Source organism: Silurus aristotelis (assembly GCF_946808225.1).
Source record: "Silurus aristotelis genome assembly, chromosome: 25".
In the NCBI taxonomy this organism is placed as follows: Eukaryota; Metazoa; Chordata; class Actinopteri; order Siluriformes; family Siluridae; genus Silurus; species Silurus aristotelis.
In genome coordinates, this window is record NC_139598.1 from 3,002,148 (window position 1) to 3,024,031 (window position 21,884).

Below are 21,884 nucleotides of genomic sequence, written 5' to 3' on the forward strand. Positions count from 1 at the left end.
GAGGAGTTTAATTACCTGGGGCAAAGTAATGGAGAGTGTGTTAGTGAAGTGAAGAAAAGAGTGCAGGCAGGGTGGAGTGGGTGGAGAAGAGTGATAGCAGGAGTGATTTGTGATAGAAGAGTGTCTGTGAGAGTAAAAGGGAAAGTTTATAGGACTGTGGTGAGACCTGAGATGTTGTATGGTTTAGAGACAGTGGCATTGAGTAAAAGACAGGAGGTGGAGCTGGAGGTAGCAGAGCTGAAGATGTTGAGGTTTTCATTGGGAGTGACCACGATGGACAGGATTAGAAATTAGTTTATTAGAGAGACAGCGCATGTAGGACGTTTTGGGGACGAGGTGAGGGAGGTGTGATTAAGATGGTTTGGACATGTGCACTCATTTCTTTTTTTACACAAATATCTGTACTTTCTACTTCTTACATTTTCAAAACAGGCTCGTTACTTTAGTTTTAATCTGTTTGAGGTGACAATTAATATATATATTTTTTCTAATTTTCAGTCCATCAACCTGTTTCTTGTCATTGTGCATCTTTTTTAATCTACCACTGGTGTTAAATTACTGGGGTTACTGGGGTTACCATTTCCTGGCTCTCACACACCACAGACGTAGGCTAGTTTATGAAGCTCACAACGAGCAAAGCAGAAGGCAACAAGAAGTTTGGGGTTAACGTGGATGAGACAGAGGGAGTCAGCGATGTAAACATGACTGAGACATTCCTGATCATTATCATCTTCTTGTGTTCTATATGGTGGTTGTTCAGCTGGCATACATTCATCAGGTAACACAATTTAAAATTATTTTGTATTAATATATTATTTTGATGGGAGGTCCAGTTACCAGAGTGACAATAATATCAGAGCCCAAACTTCTTTACTTTAACTTCAGTGAAGAAGTGTAGTCAGAACTTTTACCAGTGTTTTCAAACATTAGTATCTGTACTTCTACTTGAGTGAAGGATGTGTGTACTTTTGGTATCTCTGCCTCCAATTTGTTCTGTAATGACAACATGCAGTAGGGGTTTTAACGAGGATCTGGCAACCCGCTAAGTACACTACATGGAGCGGACATGAAGCGAATCATGGGAACGTGTGTGAGATAATGGGCAGCGTCGAATCTGTGGTTGTAGACAGTGTCACTAGGTATCAGTATCAGCGAGACACTTCGATCTCGGATAAGAGAACTTACCCTTGTTCAGTACAATATTAGGGAGACAGGAATGTTTTCATGCAGGGTGAAAATGTGACCTGGCAACCCGCCGGGCGGGTGCGTTACCGTGTCTGAGCGATTTCCCCCCAACGTGTCACGTCGCCAAACACAGGTAAGAAATGTGTGTGTGAGTGCAGTGAGGGCGACAGGGAGGTGCTTCAGATTTCCTTCATTTCATGAAAGAAAAGCGGGAAAGTCACTGACGCCCCGCGTTACAGTAGATAACTTCATAGAGATGCAGAACATCAGTGACACTTCCTTGTAATGCATGAACTTTTTTACACCGTAACGTGGTGCACAGTTTGCAAACACGGGTAAAGAAAAACGGATAAAACACTGCTCAGGGCGTGTTTATGTTCTCAGTAACCTTGTTCGTCGTCATCCTTCTCAAACGCACACACACGTGCCCCCACGCACGCGCTAAATGTATACATTGTAACGCGTGTGTTCCTGAAAATCCTTTGATGATCCTTCCGGTTTGGATCTTTCACCCTCCGGTCGGTGGTGAAGCGCAGGAGCTTCTTCACACTGCACTGCTTTTAATGAGCCGAGCTTCGACCTTGACTCCAAAAGCTGGAGCGGTGTGTGTGTACAATACATCAGGCCATTCCAGCCTACTGAAAGAAAAAGAAAAACTTGTTCTAGCTGGCCTAGATCCAAACTTCCGGTTAGAGAAGTTTTCTCTGACAGAAGCCAGTGATATTCTCACCCCCTTTCTCACCCACTCATGATAGCCCAGTAGTTAAAGCTCTGGGTATATTCCTCCAACCATCCCAGTAGTATTCCCAAGCTGCCATTCTTGGGGCCCCTAAACAAGGCCCTTAACCCTCTAAGTTTCTGTGCACTCTGACACTATGCGATAGTGCACCTACATTGTTCAAGACTGAACAAAGCTTTCGAGTCTGAAATTTATCCCGGTAAAGCGGAGGAAAAAAGGATGTATAATGAATGAGGCTGTAACGTGTAAACAATCTGCCCTCAATTCGTTTATTTTTTTTTACCCCCCTGTTTCCCTGAAGGTGAACGATGACCTTTTAAGACTTGTCGGATAAGCTGCTGTTCATCATGAAGAAGCGAGCCGCCAAGGCGTCGGAGCCGGATGATTCTTTGTGTTGCTGTGAGTATGTGGACAGACTTGGTGGGCGGAGTCACATGGCATCGTGCTGCTGTGACTGTGAGGATCTGGACGAGGCTTGTGACAGGTGAGGGAGGTGGGTGACTGGCCGGGATGCACGGGTCATAACTTACTAAGGGAATTTTAAGGAAGTTAGACAAGGTTTAGAGCAGGGGTCTCCAATCTTTTCCAGAAAGGGCCAGTGTGGGTGCAGGTTTTCATTACAACCAATCAATGGTCACACCTGATAGTCAATAAAAAATGTAGATCATTAGATTTGAACAGGTAGAATTAGGTGTGGACTTGCTTGGTTGGAATGAAAACCTGCACCCACACTGGCCCTTTCTGGAAAAGATTGGAGACCCCTGGTTTAGAGCAACGATGTCAGATGTATGACCTGCAGCCTTGATGTTCATCTCATTGGAAGCATCCAGAAATCTGATTACATAAAAAAGAAGCCCTGATTCTGTACATTCTGAGATGAAAATGACAAAGTGAGGATAATTTATTTAGGGAGTATGCACTCAATGCAAGTAGCAGCTTCCTAGTTATATACTGTACTGTATGTGTGGTATGTGTTGAAAACAGGAGCAGCTATTTCAGCTTCCTTTTATTCATCACATATGTTTTCTTTGTTAGACTGACCACCTATTTCAACATATTTTTTTAACAAATTCTCTTTCTCTTTAACAGATGGACAAAGAGAAAACCCCAAAACCCAGACTCGCTGTCTCGAGTGGCGGCCACGGTGACTGATCGTTTACGAGTACCCTGGATTTCAGGAGCTAAAAAAGTCGATCTGTCCCTGATCCCACCTCTCATCCTACTCCCCATCCTTTTGCACATCGCTGCTCTGCACTACCTGCTGGGTATCGTAGTCCTGACAGCGCTACCAGGCATGGTGCTTTGGTATTACTATTTCACTCACCGCAAGAAAGGACGCACGCTGTTCTTCCTCAGCCTGGCACTGTTCTCCCTGATCTACATGTACTACCTCTTCCTCACTGAGGTTGTGCCGCGAGGCGACGTCACCGACATACAGCTGGGGATCATCACGCTAGGCGTGGCGCTTACACTCCTAGCCCTCGTGCGTACCAAGAAAGGGCCAGGCTACGTCAAGCCCGGTCCTGCTGACACACACAGCACAGTGACCTATCACAGCCCTCTCCCGGATATAGACTCCTCCTACCACAACGGTTCACGCCATCAGGTGGTGATAGCCAATCGGACGAGTCCTGCTGAGCAGGGCGCTGAGCCCAGAACTGACGCAGGCGGTGAGTTGGAGAAAGACATCAGCAGGAGAAACTGGTGTCCGTTTTGCAAGCTGGCGCAACCTCCAAGAGCCGGACACTGCAGAATCTGTTGCGCTTGTGTCCTACGTTTGGATCATCACTGTGTCTGGTACATTTGACTTCTTTCTCTTAAAAGCATTTACTACTACACTTTTATTTTATACATTGTTGTATAGATTTACTATAATTATAACAGTAATAAATAAATAATGATCTATTATTACAAATCTAGTACATTAAAATGCACCTCAAAGTGTTCCACTAGATTTTGGAGTGTGCGTGTGGAGATTTGTGCTCGTCTAAACACAGGGGGGATACTGATGTAGGTGATGTGAGGAGGCCTGAGGTACATTCACCGTTTCAGTTCATCCCAATGGTGTTTAATAGGGTTGAGATCAGTGTTCTGTAGCAGGCCATTGCAACTCCTGGAAACTAGATCTTCACAGAGCTGGTTGTGTGAACAGGTGCATTTGGTGTCTGTAAGCTGGTATGTGGAAGAGGGCAGATAGTCGTAAAAGTGTGTTACAGTGCATGAGTAAGCAGACGGAGTTGACAGATGAGTTGATTAGTAGCATGTGTTAAACCTTACGTAGTTTTCCAAAGATATGTGAGGATTGCAGTTAGATCAAAATAGAAAGAAATTAGGAGCATCATACAGTTACACAGTTGAAGGTTGTGATGAAATCCTGAGGTGTTCTGTTGCTTCAACAGGATTAACAGCTGTGTGGGTCAGGCTAACCATCGCAGCTTCCTGCTGACACTCTTCTTCTTCCTGTTGACCTCGCTGTATGGAATCAGCCTGGTGCTGCGCAGCGTGTGTCCCACCCAGAGCCTCCTGACCGCCCTGCTCTATTGTCCTGACGTCTACAGTCAGTCCAGGTGTGAACCCTTTTACTGCTTTTTAATGAAATTAATTTGGAAAAGAATCACAATATTGAGGTTCTGCAGTTCACCCTTCGTAGTGACTGTTGCTATGTTTGAAGAGGTTTTCAGTGAAGAGGGTGTAAAAATCCTCATATGAATAATGCAAAATTGTGACGTCTAGACGACTGGGTCAGAGCATATCCAAAACTGCAGCTCTTGTGTGATGTTCCTGGTCTGCAGTGGTCAGTATCTATCAGAAGTGCTCCAAGGAAGGAACAGTGGTGAGCGTGCACAATATTAGGCAGGTGGTCATAATTTTATGCCTTCGTGACAGGGTGCAGTAAATGTGCATCATTGGCATTGTTTTAGGTACAAATGATGTACATTTAAATATGTTTTAATTGTGAGTAAAAGTGTTGGAAATTTTGCTACAAGATTGAGTTTCACACTCAGGGTTTCCACTCTAAACCAAACGTCAAACCTCCGGCCTTTTTTTTCTGACATTCACTGACTAAAAAGCCGAATTTCCTTGACGTATAATGAACGGAAAAAACAGGCCACTGTTGTGCTGAGCACCGAGCAGAGAAAAAAACAGCCACAGATCGTATTTTAAATCCATTCATAAATTCATTCATTGATTAAAACTGTAAAATAACAATTCATTTACACAAATCTATTTGTTTAAATACATAAATAAATACAGGTTGCAGAGGCTAAGAATTTGTCAAGAGGTAACAGTAATTAGCTCGTTACCTAATTAGCTATATTTTTTATTCTGTAAGCGACCACTAATGCTACGTAACATAGGCTACATTTTAAACATCATTTTGAAATTATAACTAGCTAGCTAAAGTTTTAGTGACATACCACTTTGTTTTGATGACCTGTATGACCAGTGGAACTCAGTAAGCTTCAGGCAGCACAAGATTTCACCCTCCAGGATCTTTGCTGGTGTCAAGCCCAGATGTGCTCCACTGTGTCTCACACTACTGTCACTGCTGGAGGTGCGAGCAGCTTCATTAGCTGACTGTTGTTCTCTTAAAGATATATGAGAAGGCTGCGAAGTGCTTCATCTCCTATATCTGATAGCGTGAAGGTAGTTGTATTAACTTTACATGTAGCTTTTCTGCCGTCTACTTTTACTACTTTTTGAAGTAGTACATTTTGTAGCCAAAACTCTTTAACTAAAAAATGTCCTGCCATGTTTTCCTCAGTAACAGGTACAGACTGGTGATTGCATTTGATTAAGCGATTGTCAGTTGATTAGCGGGAAGGGAATAAAAAAAATAGGAAAAATGAGTAAAACGTGCTAAAAAAAAAACAAAGTTTGGTTTTGAAGATTTACATTTTAATAAATGTAAACTACAATTTAAAGCGATAAAGAAAAATCCCTGATATTCCATGACTTGGACAAAAAAATATATACGATTCCCTGACTTTCAATTTCTGGAATAGACCCTTTAAAATACCATGACCAATGGGAACCCTGCACACTTTTTTTGCACAAAAAGAAAGTTTCAGCCATGATACAGCAACTCTGGAGCACAGAGAGTTAAGGGCCTTGCTCAAGAGCCCCGAAGAGTGGCAGCTTGGCGATACCGGGACTTAAACCCCCGACCTTTTTAACCGTAACCCAGAGCCTTAATCACAGAGTCACCACTTTCTCTAAGTTGTTTGTATATTGTAAATTCCTAAAAGCCTATTAGAAATGTTTGTGTTGAATTACATGGACATGCCAATTTAAAAATTCATCTGTCATCAGTAGTCTAACCGTGTGTTTGTCCAGCTCGGCTTTGTGCTACACCTGTGCCTGGTACAGCAGCATTGTGACCGGCGGCCTGCTCCACCTGCTAGTGCTGCAGCTGATCAATGTCAGCTACAACATAACTGAGCGAGAGGCTCGGATCGCTCTGAGAGACAAAACTGGACGCAGTCTCTTCTGGGGCCTAATCATCGACACGGGTGTGTACTCCCGTGGCTTTCATAGCAACTGGACTGAATTCCTCACTATGGGCGAGACGTTGGAGCCCAAAGCCCTGAAACCTACAGATCTGGTTTAGATGTCTGCTACATGTATGAGCCTTAAAGAAGTGTGACTGTTTGGAGGTCACAAAAAGCTATTAGACCGAATCATTGCACACGTGCAGACACACCGCAGGCCTGAGTTTAGTTTTATTTCTCTGTTTTTAACTAAGTACCAGAGAGGATGTAATTGTTTTCTTTGTCCACTAGGTGGGAGCAGTATACTTCACACTTCTGTATATTTCATTAGGCTATAACCAAATCCTCATCAGTGCACTCAACAGTGAGGAAGTCTGAAAATTAAACTGTTCGCCAGACCCAACATCTGTACATCTTAAGCCATATAAAGTATGCAGTGAAACCATAACTTTCAAAGCTGCTGTGTGTTTCTGTCTCTCTGCTGCCCAGAATGTAAAGCAGTGTCGTGTAGACATTGTTTCATGATCCAGCTTGATTTATTGCCTTGTTGGTAGGAGACTGCACCATAATGCGTCCTTGTCCAGCCAGCTATAAAACTCAGACAGTAAATGTACAATAACAGCCGACAGATGTTGTCGGAGGTCGCTGTGTGCTTGTTTTGTGTTTATATATTCTTCGAACGCTGATAAGTCTATGACGTTCATGTTAAACAAATAGTCAAGTTGCAGTGTTTGAGAATTCAGGTCAGAATTTTATTTCATTTTAAAGCCTTGTTACAGTTTTTTTCTTAGTTGCTTTGAAACATTTCTCAAATCATTCTTAATATTTGCCCGTTGATCATCGGCTGATCTGATGCCGTTCACTTCCATTCGATTAGTGACGTTCAAGATTCATCTGCACAATTCATGAATTGAAGACACATTTACAAAAAGACATTTACTAGAAATTTAAGCTCGACAGATTGTCAACTGATTTAACCATTTTGCATTCAATGACTTATACAGTGAACTGATGACGAAATATTGTGGAAGTTTAGACTATTCAGGTGAGAATCAGTATAATATATTTTGATCAACATCACATAAACAATTGATAATTTTTCTGATCTGAAAAATGTTCCAAAGCAACTGAGAAAATCTGTAAAACACAAACAAGCAAAAGGGAAATAAAATTTATAAAAACCATTCATGGTAAAACACTGGTTTCCTCCAAGCAGTGTTTGTTCTGATCTTTGTACAGTGATGCATTAGTGACGAGCTGCTCAGACAGACTCACAAAAGAAAAAAATAAATTAATAAAAAATTTCAAAAAGATTTCCAGCAATTTATTTTTCAGTAAAAATGTGTATGTGGGTGTGTTGTTTTTGTTAGACGCATGACGCCGAGCTCCATATGGCATCTGGCGGCGTTGATCGGAAATCCGGGAGGATCTCGGACACTTTGCGTCTGAGCTGCTCTCGCCGATCCTCTCGCTCTTTTTCTTCCTGCAGTGCCTCCGGGAGACGCCGCCAAGCAACGAAACATCTGCTCATAACTTGCCTGACACACACACACACACACACAAACACACACACACACACACACAGTTAGCTCACAACCCTAACAAAAAGGCCTTGCATTTTGTCTTGGCCATGTTGCTGACCTGGAACGGTGCTCGGCAGCCTGACGCTCTTTGTCCCAAGCCTCCAGTCTCTGTTGGATTGTGAGATCCAGCAGTGCCTTGAAGACCTTCCTTTGAGTCCGAGTAGTGTAGAAGCTCTCCGCTCGTATCTCCAGCTGAGACTGCAGGTGCTTATACTAAGTAAACACAAGTTGATTCATTAGCAGAGATTAAAAATGGTTTCAACAGGCTGAAATCTATTCTTTAAAACACTTGGCCACATGTAAAAAGTGAAAATAGTTTCAAACGGAGCTAAATGCAGATTGATAAATGGGCTGTAGCTACTACAGTGTACTTGTTCCTACTATTTTCCAGCTGTATAGAGCTCGCCGGAGCAGAAGGCACTCGTACAGCTGGTCTGCGCGTCTCTTTCTTTCGTCCAGGGCCTCGCCTGTTGTGCGTAACCAAGACAGAAAGCAGCGTCTTCGTACAACCTGGGCATGATGCTCCTCAGCTTTCTAGTGGAAAACGAAACATGAACGTAATTACGATCATAGCCTGATTCCCCTCAGATGGTGCATTGGTAAAGTCGCACCCGTTCCATATGTCATGTGTGCACAAGGACAACTGACATCAGTCTCGCCCTCTGTGGGAAGGATTACAGGCTCTGTGTGTGTCGAGGTTCTACGACGATTTTGGAAGGATCATTGCATCAAAGAAAGAATGCCAATGCCTGTCATGCAAGTGTGTAATAAGTGTTCGGATCAATGCACATCCGCTTTTTCAGGCTATACCATCTGGTCATCTGGTTGGCTAAAACCTCTTGCTGCTTTTTTGACTAATCGGATTTGGTAGCGTACTTTTCTCTCCTCACATTTTTTTCTCCAGCCAGAAGCTCAGCATCACGATTGTGCTCATTCATCTTAAACGTCTGGACAGGTATAAAGACAGGTATGACAGGAACATCGGAAAAACAAAGGACAGGCCATGGTGCTGTACGAAAGGCAGTACCTTGGGCTTTGTGCACAGTGTGTGAGTTAGAGGTGTGATGAGATGTGAGTTTGAGAATGGGTGTCAGCTCACTGGTGTGTGTGTGTGTGTGTGTGTGTGTGTGTGTGTGTGTGTGTGTGTGTGTGTGTACCTGAGCATTGGCTTGGCTGTTCTCCACCAGCCGCCTCCATGGTGTTATTCCCCTGTGTACCAGCAGGGATCGATGGTAATGCTCTCTGGCCTGCTTTAACAAATTCTGCTCCAGCTCCATTCTTCTCTGTTTCTCCAACTCCCTCTACACACACACACACACACACACACACACACACACACACACACAGTTTATGGAGCTGAAGCAGAAACCAGGCCAGCTACTGTAGTAGTTCATCAATTATAATGCTTAATACTCTGAAGTAAACCCTCTAAACAAAACAGATTAGCTATTAAAAGAACACTCCAGTGTCATCATTCGGTTTTCTTACATCTACTATATGTTTGATCAGTCACAAATTTCTAATCTTGACTTCTTGATTCTAATTTTCAATATTATTTCTATAGTTGCAACTCTTTCTCAAGGGTGCGTGTGGCTGTTGCTACATGTGATCTAGAGCTCAATATAAACTTGGTGTTTTTAACCTAAAAAGGATTCATACGGAGACACATTTATGGAAGGAGTCTCCAGTGTCAGAGCATGAAAAGAGTCAAAGCTGAAGCGTTATGATTTTTGTACCACAGAGGGATCGCTGCGATTTTCCTGGCCTATTAGAGAATTCATCGATGCTAGTGAGAACAGGAACTGGCTTGTTTTGTAGCTGGTCCACAACTTTTAATGCAACTGGACATTTCTATAGCCATCACTCATCGCAACACCCTACTGATGACTTTCCTATCCCTTTTTCCTCTGCTGTTACATACATTGTAAGTGTGTTGTTGGTTTACATTGTGAGATCAGACCCATACAAATACACTGCTGACTACAAATACCTTTCCATTAAAAATGTCCCAAACGATAAATTATGCAGTATGAACGAGTTCCGCTGTACCCCGATCAGCCATAACATTATGACCACCTGCCTAATATTGTGTCGTGGCCCATCAAATATTAACAGCATGAACTTCTTCAGCAGACCAGCCTTCGCTCCACATGAGCATCAATGAGCCTCGGCTGCACATGACCTTGTTGCCAGTTTGCCCCCACAAGAGCTGCAGTTTTGGAGATGCTCTGACCCAGCCGTCTAGACGTCACATAACATAAACTTTGAGAACAAAATGTTCACTTGCTGCCTTCTAAATATATTTTTCCCACTAACAAGTGCCAGGATGAAAAGATAATCAGTGTTATTCACTTCACCGGTCATAATGTTATGGCTGGTCGGTGTATATAACAGAACTATTCGACTCTTTTCCAGAGCTTATTTTTTATTTATGGTTCATTGTTCATTGGCGAAACAAGAAGGCTATTTATAATGTTGCTGTGTCACTAAACATTGTGTTTCGTGTGGCGAATTTGTACAAATTGCAGCCGATTTAGAAATGAGAAGTCACGAAGTTGGAAGTAGTGTATCTCTTTTTGCCAGGTGGACCTGCCGATGCTGGTGATAAACTGCATGCAGTCCTGCTCTTCTTTAGATTTTCAGAACTCAAAGATATTATTTTAGCAATTAAATTATATTTTCTAACCAAAGCAGAAGAAAACTATTAACCATCAATACATTCTTATACAGGTATCATATCAATAGGATAAATTGTTTTGTTTAAATATTTTAACATGTCCGTTGTTTTTGTAGGCCATGAGCCTGGACATGAGCCAGGCTTATAAAACTACTGACTAACTGCTGAGTGTCAAATGCATATTCAAAAAGCTTTAATTAAATGTTTAATAAAGAGGTGCTATAAAAGAACCAGCATGTCCTTGTCTAAGAAAAGTTAAACACACACACACACACACACACACACACACACACACACACACACACACACACACACCTGCTTTTTCTGTCTCCTTTCCTCCCTCTTTTTTTCGACCTCTATTCGTTTTGCTTCCTCCTCCAGCCTCAGTCTCTCCTCCTCCTCCGCCTTCATCTGAGCCTGAGGCAAAAAATAAAAGAAACACATTGATGGACTCGTAATTCAATACAACGTATCTAATTTCATCTACCGGCCCATTCGGTGCTCACCAGCTTCTCCTCCTCCCGCCTCCTCTTCATCTCCTCTACCTCCTTCTTGCGCTCTTCACGCTGCTGAGCTCGCTCCTTCATGGCTGAACAAAATCGAGGGAGAGAAATCACAAAAGAATTCAAAGGTCAGGATGAAAGTCGGGTATAGGTATGATCAAGCAACATCTTGGTTCGGTGCCTTACAAACAGCATATGCTTCTACCTTTTATCAGCTTATTTGGGAAAAGCTTTTATAGTTAAGAGCTTAAGAGGTTTAAAAGCCTCGATCAATGGCTGATCCATTTTTCTCTGTCTCCAGTATCCTATTTTCCCAATCATAGTACCGGCGCTTATTTAGAAAAGCAGCACACCTTTTAGGATTCAGCTCACGTTTCTGTGAGTTTGTGAGGAGATGTGGGAGTCTCTTAAAACACAGGCAAAAAAATATCGCTGTGGGTTTTGCAAATCTATTTCTACTTTGAGAATACACTTTAGCTGTACAGACGGTAAGAAGCATCAGAGTAAGAGTTAATAATGTGATGCATCGATTTAGAAAAGTGTGTGTTGGATTCAAGTTTTTAACATATATGCATCTGTAAAACCCGATTTCTTTAAATATAATTATTAGATACTCTATACTTTAGTTATTTAGAAAGTGCAGCTTAATGTTGTTAAATGTAGCACCAGGGTTCTGGAGGAACGTCTCATTTCGCTGTGTACTGCGTCAGTTATATAAGGCCCGTTTGTGAAAGGGCCATGCGTTAGAAGTCAGAAGGCACTTAAGTAAATTTAGGATTTGTTGTCTGTCTGAACCAAAGAATTAAAAGCGAATTATCTGTATCATATTAAATTGCATAGCATCTTATTTTTTTCCATTGCATTGAATCACATTGTGTTGAATCAAATGGAAATCGGATCGCTATAGGGGGTGAATAGTATCGTATCGCATCGGTAGCTCCATATGTAGCATTAATGCATCGTACTGTTGACAATGCCTCAGTTATGGAGATGCACATCCCTATTAGATACACACGAACAAACAGCTTTATCCTTGTCTAGCTCACAATACCTGCAGAAATAGCCTGGTGTGTGTCTGTCTATACATTGACACCACCTGTGTGGCCTCATGTAACAACATTTCCTGTCTCATTCTCACTGTCAGTTCTCCCACTGTACTAAATTCAGCCTGCGAGACTTTGAAGTGTGACTTTTTTCTCATGGATAATTCTCCCTCACAACAGCACGAAAAGAATCTCTGAGACGTTGTCACCTCCAGCAGAGGAGGTGTGTGTGATTGTGAGTGTATGTAAATCTGACCTCGAACTGCAGGATGAAGGCTGGCCAGACGACTGTCATGTTCTTTAGGTGCAGGACGACTGGCGCTGTTTCCGCCAGTGGCTCCTTTTGATCTATAAGTGTGAGGTGTACGAATAATGTATTTGGATTTATTTCTTACAGTGGATTCTTTTCCCCCTTATACAAAAGGCGGCATCAACCATAATGAATTTTAATTAAACCAATTAATAATTGCAGTGATATTTTCAGAAATTTTCTAAAGCAAGCTGCTGCTTTGGGATTTCTAGTTTGTAAACAATGCCAGGGAATGTACCTTGTCTTTATAACATTCTGAGGTACTGATGGTTTGAGCTGGACTGCCAGCTGTACAGCTTTTTCTGCTTCCTCCCGAAGTTCCTGTAGTTTCTGTCTCTCCTGCAGCTCGGAGATCATATCCTGCTGTTCTTTAAGAAGGCGTTTTTGCTCTGTAATAATCCTCTGCTGAGCCATGTGACGATGCTCAAAATGTCCGCCATTCATTTCTGTGCCCGGACAGTGGGGGGCGACACTCAGTTTCCGCCCCTCCCGAACCTCAGCTAAAGAAAGTGCAGCGTGTCGACGAGTCACTTGCCAGGCCTGAGAGGGTGGGGCTTCTCTCCTGTCAGTCAAAGTGGGTGGAGGAAGAGCCGAGGCGGCTCGTTGTGCTGGTACCTGGGCCTGGAGTTGATAAAGAAGTAGAAATTTATTCGTGGTTTTTTTGTCTGTGCAGGGGATATAACTGATTACGCAGTCGCAGATGTCATGCATCTTCTGTGCCAACTTCCTTTTTTCCTAGTATTCCTAGTTTTTAATTAACTCCATTCCTCATGTCTCATTGAACACAAAAAAGCACAAAGATCACATCGGATAAAACTAACAAAGTCTAGAGGGGCCTTTTATTTCCTTTTAATAAGCAGAAGTCTTTTCTGCTGAGGAAAGAAAAAAAAAAGCTGTGCTATGAGCTATGTATTTAATTATCTATAAGGCCTTGCACAAATAACAAACAGGAAAAAAATAAGCTGAAATAAAGTTTAAAAGACATATCTTTTTATACATGCATTATCCTATAGACAGATAGAAAGATACATAGATAGATAGACAGCCAGATAGATAGACAGATGGGTGACCAAAGGAAAAACCTAAATAAATTAAAGGAGAAACCTATTGGGTGCAGGTGACAGGTTTATAATAGTCTACACAGAGAGAGATATAATAGTAGCTCTGCGCTACATAAACCTCACATTACTGGAATGAACACACATCTGACAGTTCATTGGGGCAGAAACTATCAGCTCTGGTGCAGAAAGATTTGGAAAAACCTAAGGTGATAACAGAACAGATCCTTTGCTACCTTAGTGTTATCCCCCTGATGAGCATTTATTTCTTTTACTGGCCTGCTTTGCTTTTACTTGACCCCTTGCACCATGGCACTGCGATAAAACCTTTATCCTTATGGGTGTGGGCTTCAGATTGACGCCACTCCTCACACACATGCACAAGGCAGGAGGGCTAACTTGATGAGAAAGAAACTGATGTACGTCATACGGAATGATCGTTACTGAATGACCAGGTCTAAACCTGAGTGGCAACTTTGGAAAACACAGGAATGACTGTGACCGCCATCAACCATACACCAGATTAGGGGAAAATCTTCCACAGGTGTTTAGAAATGATATGATGAAGATGTACTTAATATACTTGTATGCTGCGTTTGCATTTAATCCGTCAACGGTTTGTATATTGTGTCACGTTATATTTTGCTTAATTTTTTTGAGACTTTGCCAGTATCCTAAAAAAAGGAAAGAAGCTTAATACAGTAGTAATTGTACTTGCATTATTACTTATTATAACAATATTTAAAAAATATCCACTAACACAGGGATAATTGAACGATAAACTTTGGGAAGAATAAAAAAAAGGTGAATGAAAAAATTTTTTAACAAATACCCAATAAACGCAATATCCATATTAGAAGATGGATCTCACACCAAGGTAACGTTCTGTGTGTTTTGTATATTCATTCAAAGATTTCTGCGTGTGTACATTTTTGTCATAAATACTATTTTAAAACAACATAAAATTATTGAAATGATCATTCAACATTTTTATATCTATTATCAAATAATAAAATAGTAAGACACAAGACCAAAGTACATGTGTGTTTTATGTGTGTTTCACTTACTGTGTTGTTTTCCGATTGGTCCACGGTTTCTGGCTGGATTGTGATTGGCGAGTCGGTGCATTTGTTAGTTAGTTTCCCTGAAGCAGCTGCATCGATCAGGGCGGCCATTTTCCGCCTGGTTTCTTCCTGCTGGCTGAGCAGTTCCCTCCGGCCTCTCTCCATTCGGCACCACAAATGCCAATCACTCAGGCAGCGCCTCAGGAGCCGTCTTCGATCGCTCTCCTCTGCTAGCTGACAGTGCCTATAGGAAACGCAGACACATTTCAGATTTAAACCTCAGATCAGACCCAAGACACAGTTAGAGTCTTGTGAGGTTTCCGAGTACAACTTTCCAACAGAGACTTCATTATTGTGTGTGTGCGTGTGTGTGTGTGTGTGTGTGTGTGTGTATATATGTACATAGGCACAACGTATACCTGTTTTCCAGCCTCAGTTCCTCCTCCATCCTCTCAGCTTCTCTCTCTTTTCTCCTCACCCACACCAGCGCCCTCCACGCCCGCCATGCCCTCAGTTGCCTCCTCCAATCACAGAGTGCCGCTGCTTTACCCAGTTGCACCCTTTTCTCTAACACCGCAGAGTACCAGGCGGAGAAATGCTTCAGCATGCACTGAAACAGACACACAAACAAAAAAATTTATATATTCAAATGGCAATAAACGTTTTAACCCACGCTTCTGTTCCTAACCCACTTCTTTTTCTGAGTAGACGACAAACCAATAATGACATTTAGCTATTATGTTCTAAACAGTCACTTGCTATAAATTAACCACTCTTAAATCCTGCTGTCTGATTGGTCAGAAGGGGTCGATTCGGTTTCTATCACAACAGCTATCTGGGAAAACAAGAAGTTTTGGAACCAGGAGTTGGCGACCTTGGGACATTTGGAAAAAGGTTTTCTATAAACCATGTTCCCTTGGTTTTGTTAGCTTCAATAGAGACAAAAAGACAGGCTGGTGAAGGAACAACTGATGAGAGCTGCTATAGTCATGAGCAATAACGATAATTAATTTATGTCTGAATATCTGTTTAAAATCAGTCTGCAGATATTCAGTTGTATATTAATGTTTTGTTATACAGTCTGTATTACAATGAATAATTAAAACCATAGACATTTTCTTACCTGCAGGTTGAGAATGTGAGCCTTGGCCTCCACTTCTCGCTCTCTGTGGCTCAGCTGCCTCTGTGTGACATGGTCAGGTTTTGGTGCGATGGAGTCTGTGACAGTGTTTGGTTTCACTAGCCTCTCTCGCTCCCTGTTGATACAGAAATATAGGCAAACCAAAGCCCTGTTGATGAACTGTCCCAGGAATATCCGAATTACAGCTAATGATTGTGTCATACACATAAATACTTTTAACAGTTTTAAAGGTCTTATGAAGGGGTCGACTGATTTATTGGTTTTGCCCATTAATCGCCACCGATAGTCGATTGCTGAAAATGTCGGCTATCTGTAAAAATCCATACCAATAGTTTTTCCGGGTTGCATTTGCACTAGAGCGGCTGAGGATGTCCGCTGTCATTATACAGCACAAGAGCAGCCTCTAGAGGCGAATCACTGACAACACATCCTGTCTGTTTTGGCACATTAAAATGCGCACATTTTAGATCAGTAACTAGGGTTGGGGTTAACAGATAAAATGAAAATCAACTTAATTAAAAAATGTATTAGTAAAGGTTGATTTTAACAAATAAACTATAAAAAATACTTCCAAAGCATTTATCTACTTCACTTAATTTTACAAATGTAATCTTACTTTAAAGCATTACCATTTTATATAAATCCAGACAAACATTTCAGACTTGGAAAGAAGATAATAATAGATTAAAAGATATAAATATATAACTGCATTGTAAAAAATTATTATTATCATAGGGTAACAGTTAATACACATAAACTTGTATATTGGATTCAAAAATTGTGTTATCACAGTGTTATGTGAGATTATTAGTAAAGTTTTTTTTTTACAAATGAGTCTCCAGTTAAAGTGCCTAATACTGTTGTAACTACTTTGTGGAAGAAATTGGAAGGTTAGTAAAATAGGGATGTTTATAGCTGTTATATTGTGAACATTAAGAGGAAATGTAACTACATCAGGCCGCCTCTCTGGAATAATAATGATCATGAACCTCTTTCGTGCCCGCTGCTCCATGTTCCTTTTCTCCTGCATTTCTCTGCGCAGGCGCACCACTTCCTGCTGCAAAAGCTCTTCTTGTCTCTGAGCTTCCAGTTTGCTCCTCCTCTGTTCCTCGCACTCCAGACGCTTAGCCTCCTCCAGCGCCTCCCTATGAGCCTCCTGCTCCTTGCGTTGCCTCTCCCGCACCGCATCCCTCTGTGCACGCCGCTCCTTGACCTGCTTGTGCCGTATGTCCATAGTGACGCATTGGTCGCGACTTCTCTTCTTCTCATTCCCCACGTCCAGCTGGAGACCCTGCACTGTCTTGCAGTCCATCACATCTGTCTCCATCAAGTCCTGGAGGAAATGGCGCACCTCAAAGCTCTCATCTTCAGACAAAAGTTGGGAATACATTTCTGAAAAAGACGGGAGGAAATAATCAACTTTGATTCAGTCATACTGCACCCCCCCAATTATATCACACAAATCTGTACCATTAAAGTTGTTATAGTTTAGGTTTGCAGGCTGCTCTTCCTCTTCCTTGTCCTCTTCTTCATCCAGTTCAAGCTCTAGGCGCAGCTTCTTGTTCATCCAGTCGCTAAGAATAGACTGTGCTGTGGGATACAAAACAGAAGAACACAAATGAAACTGTCAAAATAAAGTACTTAATAACAAATATTTTGTAGCTAGTCATATACATGCAGCTGCTTCAGGGGGCTTTATTTTGTGATAATAACCATCTGTGTGTATTCTGCTATTTACACACATTCTTACTGGATCATTAATCACACAATTACCTAAAATGGTTTCATTACAGGTTATAAGCTTTCACAAATAAATATCCATCAGAATTGCACAACAGCATAAAACTAACAAATTAGTGCATTAAATATGTGCATGATATTACATACTAACCTGGTATAAAAATAACTGATATAGAAAACTGGTATAAAACACTTTCATTACTAAATTTTTAATTACATATAAACTGTCAATCATATATCATTTAAATAGACTGGCATATTAATGACAACCTTAAATTATTCCTTTGCAAATGACCAGGGATTATATTACAGCACCTTCGATTACAGTGGAGAGGATTAAGGGCCCAACAGTGTTAGCTTGTGGTGCTAGGGCTTGAAACCAAGACCTTCTCATCAGGATCTCGGAGTCTTAACCAAAGAGATTCCAAAAATTTCCCTATCAGGGAATCAAACCACAGTATTTCATCTAAAAATATGTTAATGGAGGAGGGAGGAAACCCATGCAGACACAGGACAAATGTTGGAAAACCTGTACAGTAATTTCATCGATTCTAAATTAGGCTCTTAAATAAATTTGTGTTTGTTAGGGGAAAAAAAAACATTCCTGTATGTAAGATTAGTGGGTGCATATGTACCTTCACCATACGCATCATCATGGTCCTGGAGCTGATCCATGCTTTGCAGGGCTACAGCCGTGTTTGGTTTACCAGAGCGTGGTTTCTGTGAGGATAACACTTGAGATACAGCGAACTCCGACGCCATCTCTACCTTCTGCAAAAAGTAGAAATGAGTGCATATCTCAATCTGGGCATGTGAGTTTGTCATATTTATTTATACCCACTAAAAGTCAATCTAACCTTCATCCACGTGTTTATATCCCCATCAGTCAGGTGCACCTACAAAAGACATTCTATGAATTAATATAAAATGTAAGTAATAAATAAACACTTTGAACGTAAAATTTAACGTGGAACCTCTGTCTGGATGAACAGCCGGATTTGACTGCACAGTATGAACAGGATCAGAAAGTGAATAAATCAAATCTAAGGGTTTGTTATGGCCGATCAAAAGATCTTTAAACAAATGACATCAAGGAAAAGCAACATTTGTGAGAAAAATGTGGTTTAGCACGTTTATATGTGATGGAGAAGAAACTTGCCTTGGTGCTTGTTTGGGTTGCGGGTCTTGAAAATCTTTTCCAGTGTGATGGACGTGCCATTTTCAGGTCGTATACAGTTCAGCTGATACAGACGCCAACAACTGAATACTAAATACAGTAAAAACTATCGAGTAACTATCGAGTAACAGTAAAACATTATACCTACATCAAAAACAAAGGTCGTGTGGAATATTAACGTCTCACACTGGTTTTCAAACTTTAACATTAAAAAGTCGAAACATCCATTAAAATCGATTTATCACCTAGTTTACTGCTCCTAAAACCATTAAGCAGCGTGAGTCGTTTGGGTTTGTGCCTGAGTGAATCATGGGAAATGTAGTTAGGAAACGAACTCGCGCTTCGGTTGAAACGCAGATATGCTTTCACATAAAAACTACAAATACCACTAATCCTGACGTAGCGTTTCTCCGTAACCATAACAACAGTGTTCCTGACCTTTTTATTCTCACAGGCGATTTTTATAAACTTAGCCTATAGTCTTTATTTTCGTTTTAGTTGTAACTATTTGACTAACTTCTAACTCCTACACACACACACACACACACACACACACACACACACACACACACACACACACACACACACACACACACACACACACACAGGGTATTTTTCCCTTAAAGTCTGAACCATGAGTCATGAAAATTACAATGCACGACTCCGGAGCTATAAGAACAAATCACTTGACACTGATGAGATGAGGAGGAGGAGGGAGGTGGTCGACCTGCAGCTACGCAAACAGAAGAGAGACGAACAGGTGAGATGATGAGCAGCTTCAGTGTTTTTATGAACTGCTCTGTAGTGGGTAGAAGCAGAGTTCACTTAGTTTACCTTGGTGGCAGAAACAGCCTAAATTGTTTTAAAAAAATGTGCTTCTGTATGGCCTTACAGCTGTACAAATGGAGGAATGCGGCCACAGTGGAGGACGACTGCACAATGCAGGTCGATGGGATGTCAGACAGTGGCTACCTGAGGGATAATGTGCATGTGACAATTCTACATCTACTGCATTTGGAAGGCTGGACAGGTGGTGCATTAATTAGCTGATATTTAACTTGCATACCACAATAATTTTCAATAGGTGATCAAAATTCAGAAAAGGCTAGCAATGTGTAGATTCACTTTATGAATATTCTAATGACAGCAAAGTAATTTGCATATTACAATGGTATAGGCTAGACATGACATTGTTCTGAATGTGATTAAATAATGCATACATGTGTAAATAAAAGGTTTTATTTATTGTACACATTAGCCTGTATACAAGTGTGCAAAACACCGAAAAGACAAAAATCTCCAGCTCATATAATGATTGTAAGATCAGTGCAAAACTCCATCTTATTTTGCTGTTCAGATCTGTGATTCTTCACTCTATTCTTATTTTATTATTTTTTTGTAGACATCCACATGATGACGTTGTCTTTTCTGCGCTTCACGCTGTGCACTGCATCATCTCAGGAAATGATGCCCAGAAAGAGGTCATAAAAACAAAGTTTTACCTTTAGGAATGTGTTTCGCATGCCAGTTAAAAAAGGACATTTGGGATGTTTAAAGTGTTTTTTGTGTTTTACCTGAACAGGTGATGCTGGATTGTTCGGTCCTTAGGGGTTTACATTACCTGATATATTTCTCTAGTAAACGCGTTAAGAAAAAAAACTATTATGCAATCGGCAAATTCACTGCTTGTACCCAGTCACACATTCAGGTACGTTTCTGTCAGACTCAGTATATACTCAGTTATAGTATGTTTGTACTTAATTAAGAGTCCCCTTCCTTTTTTCTTTAGAGGGTGATAGACAAAGGTATGTTTTCTGGACTTATTGAAATGCTTCAACAGTCCGAGCTCGATTCAGAGTTTGATGCAGGATGGCCTATCGCCACTGCTGTGTTCGTGGGCTCTGCTGAGCAGATCAGGTCTGTATTACTTCAAACTAACTATACAAACATTGAAATTGATTTGATTTTGTGTAAAAAAGATTCTTTATAAAAATAAATACAAAAAAAGTAGATGAACAGCACAATCTTTAACAAGTCACTTATCCAGCTTATAGTCTTGTGGGTGTGTATTGACCTCTGCTGTCACTCAGTGGGTGTGCACTGTCTGGTGTTATATTTTTCTTCATTTCAGTTTGAGTAAAACTGATCTATAAATGCATCAAATTGAGAACATCTTATTTTCATTGTCATTTTGTTGCACTTTGTTGCATTCTGTCAAGGCAAAAGGAAAATTAAAAGGATTTTCTTTAAACCTTTCTTTAAACAGGCATTTGGTGGAGCTGGGTTGTATCAGGTCTCTCTGTTACCTTCTGAGATGCAGTAACTCCGATATTGTGCAGTTGGCACTGTTTGGCTTGGAGAAAATACTCAAACTGGGACAGATGGAGGCCCAGGAAGGAGGAGGAACCAATCCGTACCTTGACCTCTTCAAGGCAGAAAACAGTAACTCCACACATTCAGGCTTCTATTTTTATAATTCCTAATAAAAAAATGAAACTTTTCACAAGGTTTTAATCTTAAATGATTAAGGACTCATTTGCTCCCTTTTACCTTGCAGACCACCAAACGCTGGAGAGCCTAAAAAGCCATGAAGAGGAGGGAATCCGTCTGGGGGCATTTGTACTGATTGGGAATTATCTCAGATGAGGACGCAGACCCGGCACCTGCTGTCGAGATGCACTGATGGAGAACTCAGAGCTCCGAGAACCAGAAGAGCCACAGCAAGAGAGTGCTTAATATGTATATAATGATATTAAAGCGTGTCACATTGCAAGAGCCTGTGTTGCTGGTCAACTTCTTTAACCTTCACCTTACCTGCTCCCTTCATATCTGCTGTAACTTATTTTCAAAGAGCGACTTCAGGAATATAGAGCCAGATTAACCGACAAAAAAAAAAAGACCACCATTGCAGCATTGGAACACTCGAAAGACTCCCATATTGCCCACCTTACAGTAATTCCTACCAGCGAACCCAGAAAAGATCCCCCATCCAACATAAACAAGCATTAAAAACTAAAAGTTTTCGCTTTTTGTTTTTTTTATTAACATTTATTAATATTTGTGAACATCAAAAGTTGACATTTTTTAAACATTTTTTAAATAATTTTAAATACAATTCCTGCTTAATTTAAATGAATAATAATAAAAAAAAAATAAAAAATAAAATATATA

The 21,884-nt window shown here is 40.9% G+C and overlaps 3 protein-coding genes across 8 annotated transcripts; 2 read left to right on the forward strand and 1 right to left on the reverse strand.

Annotated features, from left to right (window-relative positions):
- Window positions 1-630: 630 nt before the first annotated feature.
- Window positions 631-7,728, forward strand: zdhhc23b (zDHHC palmitoyltransferase 23b). 5 transcript variants are annotated; one of them, XM_083530191.1, is made up of 5 exons: window positions 631-778; window positions 2,226-2,408; window positions 3,014-3,721; window positions 4,324-4,491; window positions 6,263-7,728. In XM_083530191.1, the coding sequence occupies exons 2-5, from the start codon at window positions 2,272-2,274 to the stop codon at window positions 6,534-6,536; spliced, it is 1,287 nt and encodes a 428-aa protein (XP_083386317.1). In that variant the 5' UTR covers window positions 631-778; window positions 2,226-2,271; the 3' UTR covers window positions 6,537-7,728. The 5 variants fall into 5 exon arrangements, 4 of the variants coding, with proteins under 4 accessions (XP_083386317.1, XP_083386315.1, XP_083386318.1 ...); XR_014531615.1 differs by lacking the exon at window positions 631-778 and adding an exon at window positions 1,027-1,318 and having other exon boundaries at window positions 4,324-5,540; window positions 5,803-7,728; XM_083530189.1 differs by lacking the exon at window positions 631-778 and adding an exon at window positions 1,032-1,318.
- On the reverse strand, window positions 7,148-19,154 carry ccdc191 (coiled-coil domain containing 191). 2 transcript variants are annotated; one of them, XM_083530161.1, is made up of 17 exons: window positions 18,959-19,154; window positions 18,696-18,803; window positions 18,394-18,432; window positions 18,172-18,307; window positions 17,267-17,386; window positions 16,786-17,188; window positions 15,779-15,911; window positions 15,075-15,265; window positions 14,659-14,899; window positions 12,772-13,154; window positions 12,480-12,571; window positions 11,184-11,266; window positions 10,993-11,094; window positions 9,158-9,301; window positions 8,382-8,534; window positions 8,059-8,213; window positions 7,148-7,955 (listed from the first exon to the last, which is right to left on the reverse strand). In XM_083530161.1, the coding sequence occupies exons 2-17, from the start codon at window positions 18,753-18,755 to the stop codon at window positions 7,784-7,786; spliced, it is 2,607 nt and encodes an 868-aa protein (XP_083386287.1). In that variant the 5' UTR covers window positions 18,756-18,803; window positions 18,959-19,154; the 3' UTR covers window positions 7,148-7,783. The 2 variants fall into 2 exon arrangements, with proteins under 2 accessions (XP_083386287.1, XP_083386286.1); XM_083530160.1 differs by having other exon boundaries at window positions 18,696-19,153.
- A 612-nt stretch (window positions 19,155-19,766) lies between these two features.
- Window positions 19,767-21,359, forward strand: LOC310720110 (uncharacterized protein; the record flags this gene model as incomplete). The annotated part of the gene is made up of 5 exons (XM_083530455.1): window positions 19,767-20,194; window positions 20,296-20,421; window positions 20,503-20,630; window positions 20,980-21,155; window positions 21,271-21,359. Exons 2-5 carry the CDS (start codon window positions 20,299-20,301, stop codon window positions 21,357-21,359), a joined length of 516 nt encoding a protein of 171 aa, XP_083386581.1. The 5' UTR covers window positions 19,767-20,194; window positions 20,296-20,298.
- Window positions 21,360-21,884: the final 525 nt, after the last annotated feature.